At 34.1% G+C, this 5231-nt stretch overlaps 1 protein-coding gene across 2 annotated transcripts; it reads left to right on the top strand.

Moving 5' to 3' along the window:
• On the top strand, positions 1-4400 carry LOC143192964 (uncharacterized). 2 transcript variants are annotated; one of them, XM_076398846.1, is made up of 4 exons: positions 1-647; positions 932-1202; positions 1260-1427; positions 1530-4400. In XM_076398846.1, exons 1-4 carry the CDS (start codon positions 147-149, stop codon positions 2351-2353), a joined length of 1764 nt encoding a protein of 587 aa, XP_076254961.1. In that variant the 5' UTR covers positions 1-146; the 3' UTR covers positions 2354-4400. The 2 variants fall into 2 exon arrangements, with proteins under 2 accessions (XP_076254961.1, XP_076254960.1); XM_076398845.1 differs by having other exon boundaries at positions 932-1427.
• Positions 4401-5231: the final 831 nt, after the last annotated feature.

Genomic DNA, 5231 nt, shown 5'->3' with positions numbered 1-5231 from the left:
GTCTGTTACAGATGACTTTTGACAGATGACAGATGAATTGTCAAGTGATACACGAAACAAATTCGTATATCGTGTTTTGTGCAGAGTGTTTAGTTAGTTAGTGTTTGTTTAGTTCGTGATTAGTGAAAAAATAATTTATATTTGATATGCCTCCTATAAGACGAAGCAATTTAGGTAGAAGAACCAGAAATGCTATAAACCAAACTAATTACCGATCTAATCGTACTGCACAAGAACGTGACGACGGAAATGAACGTGAAAGAATTCGGATATCACAAACGCGTGAAGCGCGAGCGCGACATTCAACTAATAATCGCGCAAGTTTGAATCCAGCTGCTTTCAGTTACGATGTGTCAATTGACTACAGTAACTACCAATGTGTTGTTATTGGTTCTATGAACTTGGTTTGCTCACACTGTAAGGCATTAAAATACAAAAACGAAGCCAATGGATTGTGTTGCGCAAATGGTAAAGTGAAATTGATACAATTGGATCCACCACCAGAACCATTGTACTCATTGGTTTCAGGAATAGGAACAGATTCTATACACTTTTTGACACATATTCAACAATATAACAATTGCTTTCAAATGACTTCATTTGGGGCAACAAATGCAGTTCGGGAAAATTTTATGCCAACTTTCAAGGTATGTATTATAGCAGTTACTCATAATTATTTTAGCGAACAAAATTTTCTGTCACCAAAGTTAAGATGTGTTACTAATCTTCAATTTCTTAATCATTACGAAATATATCACTTAGTCATCATATTATATGGTGATTCAGTTTCAGTGACACTTTTATTATATTTTATATTTGATAGATATTAGTTAAAACTAAATATATACTTTTTAAGATCAAATATTATTTAAGTTTGATCATTGACAATCCATTAATTTATACCACACCATAATATTTTTTTTATTTACAGATACAAGGGCAAATATATCACAGAGCAGGTTCACTGTTACCAGTGTCAGATAGCGACAACAAATTCCTGCAAATTTATTTTATGGGCAATTCACCACAAGAAATTGATCTGCGTTGTGCACATAACAATTTAGTAAAAAGGTCTATTGTAGAACAATTACAAACTTTATTTCATCAACACAATCAATTGATTATATTGTTTAAAACTGCCCTGGATCTGATGCCATCCGATAATCACAAAATTGTAATCAGAGCTGATAAAACACCTGCAGGTCAACATACAAGACGTTTTAATGCACCAACTATTGATGAAGTTGCTATCGTTGTAGTTGGAGAAAACTTGGAATCCCGTGATATTGTTTTACATCGTCGGAATTTTCAATTACAACCTATAAAGGAAACACACCGCTCATATGATGCACTGCAATATCCCATTATATTTTGGCAAGGTGAAGATGGCTACGATTTATCAATAAAAATGATAAATCCCATTACAGGTAACTAAAATATTAGTTTAGCTATGGCGATAATATCTCAGTCACTATATTATGTATTTTAATTTTATATTTGAATGTTATTAAAACAAAATCTGTTTACAGGTTCTGAAACCAACAAAAAAGTCAGTTCAATGAACTATTATTCATACCGCCTAATGATTCGGGAAAATGCAGATAATCACATATTGAAATGTCGGCGATTATATCACAAATATGTTGATGACATGTATGTTAAAATTGAAACGGAGAGATTAACATTCATCAGGTTGAATCAAACCAAACTCCGATCTGAAGAGTATATTCACCTTCGAGATGCGATTAATACTGATGGAAATGCACAGAATGTCGGTCGGATGACTATTCTTCCAGCAACATACATCGGAAGCCCTCGGCATATGCACGAATATGCTCAAGATGCCATGTCGTATGTTCGTCATTATGGTACAGCAGATTTGTTCATCACATTTACATGCAATCCGCAATGGATAGAAATTAAGCAGGAGTTATTACCTGGGAAATCATCCATTGATCGTCATGATATTACAGCCAGAGTCTTTAGACAAAAGTTGAAATCTTTAATGAATTTCATCGTAAAACATAATGTGTTTGGTGAGACACGCTGCTGGATGTATTCTGTGGAGTGGCAGAAACGAGGATTGCCACATGCACACATTTTGATTTGGTTGGTTGAAAAGATAAGGCCAAATGAAGTTGATGCAGTGATATCAGCTGAAATCCCTAATGTACAAGTAGATCCTGGATTGCATGAGGTAGTTATCAAAAACATGATACATGGTCCCTGTGGAACTCTTAATCAAAATTCACCGTGTATGATGGATGGTAAATGTTCAAAACGATATCCACGGACATTAATATCGGAAACAATTACTGGTAATGACGGTTATCCATTGTATCGTCGCAGATAGACAGCAGACAATGGAAAATCAACAATTGTCAAATTAAATTAACAAGATATTGAAATAGATAATCGTTGGATTGTTCCATATTCACCCATTTTATCAAAGACATTCAAAGCACACATCAACGTTGAATCTTGCCATTCAGTGAAATCGATTAAATACATTTGCAAATATGTAACCAAAGGGAGTGATATGGCTGTGATTGGAATTGGTGCAGAGAATTCTAATGATGAAGTTACCCAATACCAAATGGGCCGCTATGTCAGTAGTAATGAAGCAGTTTGGCGAATATTTTCTTTTCCTATTCATGAGAGACACCCTTCTGTTGTTCACTTAGCTGTGCATTTAGAAAATGGACAAAGAGTGTATTTTACAGCACAGAACGCAGTACAAAGAGCTGCTCAGCCACCATCTACTACATTAACCAGTTTTTTTGAGACATGCCAAAACGATGATTTCGCACAAACATTGCTATATTCTGAAATGCCAAAATATTATACCTGGAATCAATCCTCAAGGAGATTTATACGACGGAAACAAGGAAAACCAGTTCCAGGATATACAGATGTATATTCCACCGATGCGATTGGCCGGATTTATTCAGTACATCCAAGCAATGATGAATGTTTTTATTTACGACTGCTATTAGTCAATGTACGTGGCCCAACATCATTCCAACAGTTACGAACTGTTGATGGTGAATTGTGTGGATCCTACAGAGAAGCCTGTCAACGTTTGCAATTGCTTGAAAATGACGCTCATTGGGATCAAACTCTCAATGATGCTGTAATATCATCACACACTCATCAAATACGAACATTGTTTTCTATAATCATATCTACATGCTTCCCATCAAACCCAATTGATTTGTGGATGAAGTACAAAGATTATATGTGTGATGATATTTTGTATCAAATACGGAATAGAATGGGAAATCCAAATATACAAATCAGTGAAGAAATTTACAATGAAGCATTGATTTCAATTGAGGACATGTGCTTGATAATGTCAAACAAACTATTAATTCAATTAGGCCTGACCGCGCCCAATCATCCAATGCATGACGCTTTTAACCAAGAGTTGCATCGAGAAAGACTGTATGATCTCAACGCTTTGAAAGAATAAATTCAAACAAATCTTCCACTGTTAAATGAACAACAGAAGTATGTATTTGAAACTCTTATGAAAGTAACAAATGATGAAACTGGAGGGATTTATTTCTTAGATGCACCTGGTGGTACAGGAAAAACTTTTTTTATTTCATTAATATTAGCAACAATTCGCTCACAAAATAAAATTGCACTTGCACTCGCTTCGTCGGGAATCGCAGCAACTTTGCTTGAAGGTGGTCGAACAGCCCATTCAGCACTAAAATTTCCATTAAATATGCAAAGCAATGAAACTCCAACCTGCAACGTTTCGAAGAACTCTGCAATGGCAAAGGTTTTGCAGCAATGTAAATTGATTGTTTGGGATGAATGCACGATGGCACATAAAAAATCTTTGGAGGCTTTAGACAGAACCTTAAAAGATCTACGTAGCAATAATAACCGATTTGGTGGTGCAATGATTTTATTAGCAGGAGATTTTCGTCAAACATTGCCAGTGATTCCACGATCAACGCCAGCTGATGAACTCAATGCATGTCTAAAGTCCTCCAATTTGTGGAAACATGTTAAAGTACTTCATTTAAGCAAGAATATGCGTGTCGAGTTGCAAAATGACCAATCTGGAAACATATTCTCTAAACAACTCATTGACATTGGTAATGGCAAATTTCCTATAGACATGTTGACGGCTTGCTTTTGCTATGACTATAAACAAGTCCCAGGGGCAATCATTAAGTGTTTGTGGTATTAATCTAGAAAACCCATGTTTCTCACATGGTCAATTGTATGTTGCCTGTTCCCGTGTTGGAAAACCATCAGATTTGTTTATCTATGCGCCAGGTAATCAAACAAAAAACATCGTATACCACAAAGCAATATAATGATAATAATAATAATAATTATGATTCACATGATTAACAATAAAGCGATTACTTACTTTTCAATCCTTATATATGTTTTATTTAATTATTTTTTATTCACAACGCCCTATCACCAGGGTGATGGTTCTGTTCAGGAGAATTTTTTAAAATACGTAGGCACAAAAACTGCCACATTACAAATCTTTTTGACAGGACGAAGTCTGTCGGGTCAGCTAGTATTGGAATATAATATTGGAAATTGTCAGCATTGAATCATAACCCCACATTCAGACAGATTAATTCAAGTGAAGAACTAAGTTGTTAATTTCCAATATCTCTAAAATTTGTTCACGATTTCATCTTTTGTCAATTTCTTCTTCAATGTGTCTGCTAGAGTTTATTCAACTCAAAGGTATTATTAACCATTCCAACCCCAATAATTCTAAGAACATAAATAATATATCTACAATGAGTTATTAATAAATGTTATGACTAATATGTTAACACCTAATCATTTGTTATTCACATTTACATTTTTTCATCAATTTTGTTGTCTTAAAATTTTTTATTATTATTTTGTCACGAGTGACCCAATGTCCCATTATGAAATATCAATGTCTCGTCTAAATACACAAACTGAAATAAAAACTTCCTTGATTTTATTATGTGCTTTTAAAAATTGTATTCTGTTCCAAACCATGTCTGTAAGTTCCAATAGACTTCTTCGTCGTTGGTTATCTTTAAACCATTTAAATCAGGGTACAAAATGATGAACTTCATATCAAAAAGACTATATCTCACAGCTTTAAACTATGTATGGATACTTTCCTAACATTTTTCTTTGAAATAATTGTATTAAATTATTCTAATATTGCAAAAACTATTTTTATACGTTAGATACATATTTTTATACAT

This window comes from Rhynchophorus ferrugineus, unplaced genomic scaffold, assembly GCF_030347505.1.
Source record: "Rhynchophorus ferrugineus isolate W39M unplaced genomic scaffold, kcgeb_rfMv2 rfM3, whole genome shotgun sequence".
In the NCBI taxonomy this organism is placed as follows: domain Eukaryota; kingdom Metazoa; phylum Arthropoda; class Insecta; order Coleoptera; family Curculionidae; genus Rhynchophorus; species Rhynchophorus ferrugineus.
This window is presented reverse-complemented; position numbering and strand designations above follow the sequence as displayed.

Coding starts and splice junctions, on each gene's coding strand:
- LOC143192964 (XM_076398845.1), top strand. CDS start 147: ATGCCTCCTATAAGACGAAGCAATTTAGGTAGAAGAACCAGAAATGCT. Junction 648..931: donor ATTTTATGCCAACTTTCAAG/GTATGTATTATA, acceptor TTTTATTTACAG/ATACAAGGGCAAATATATCA. Junction 1,428..1,529: donor AATGATAAATCCCATTACAG/GTAACTAAAATA, acceptor ATCTGTTTACAG/GTTCTGAAACCAACAAAAAA.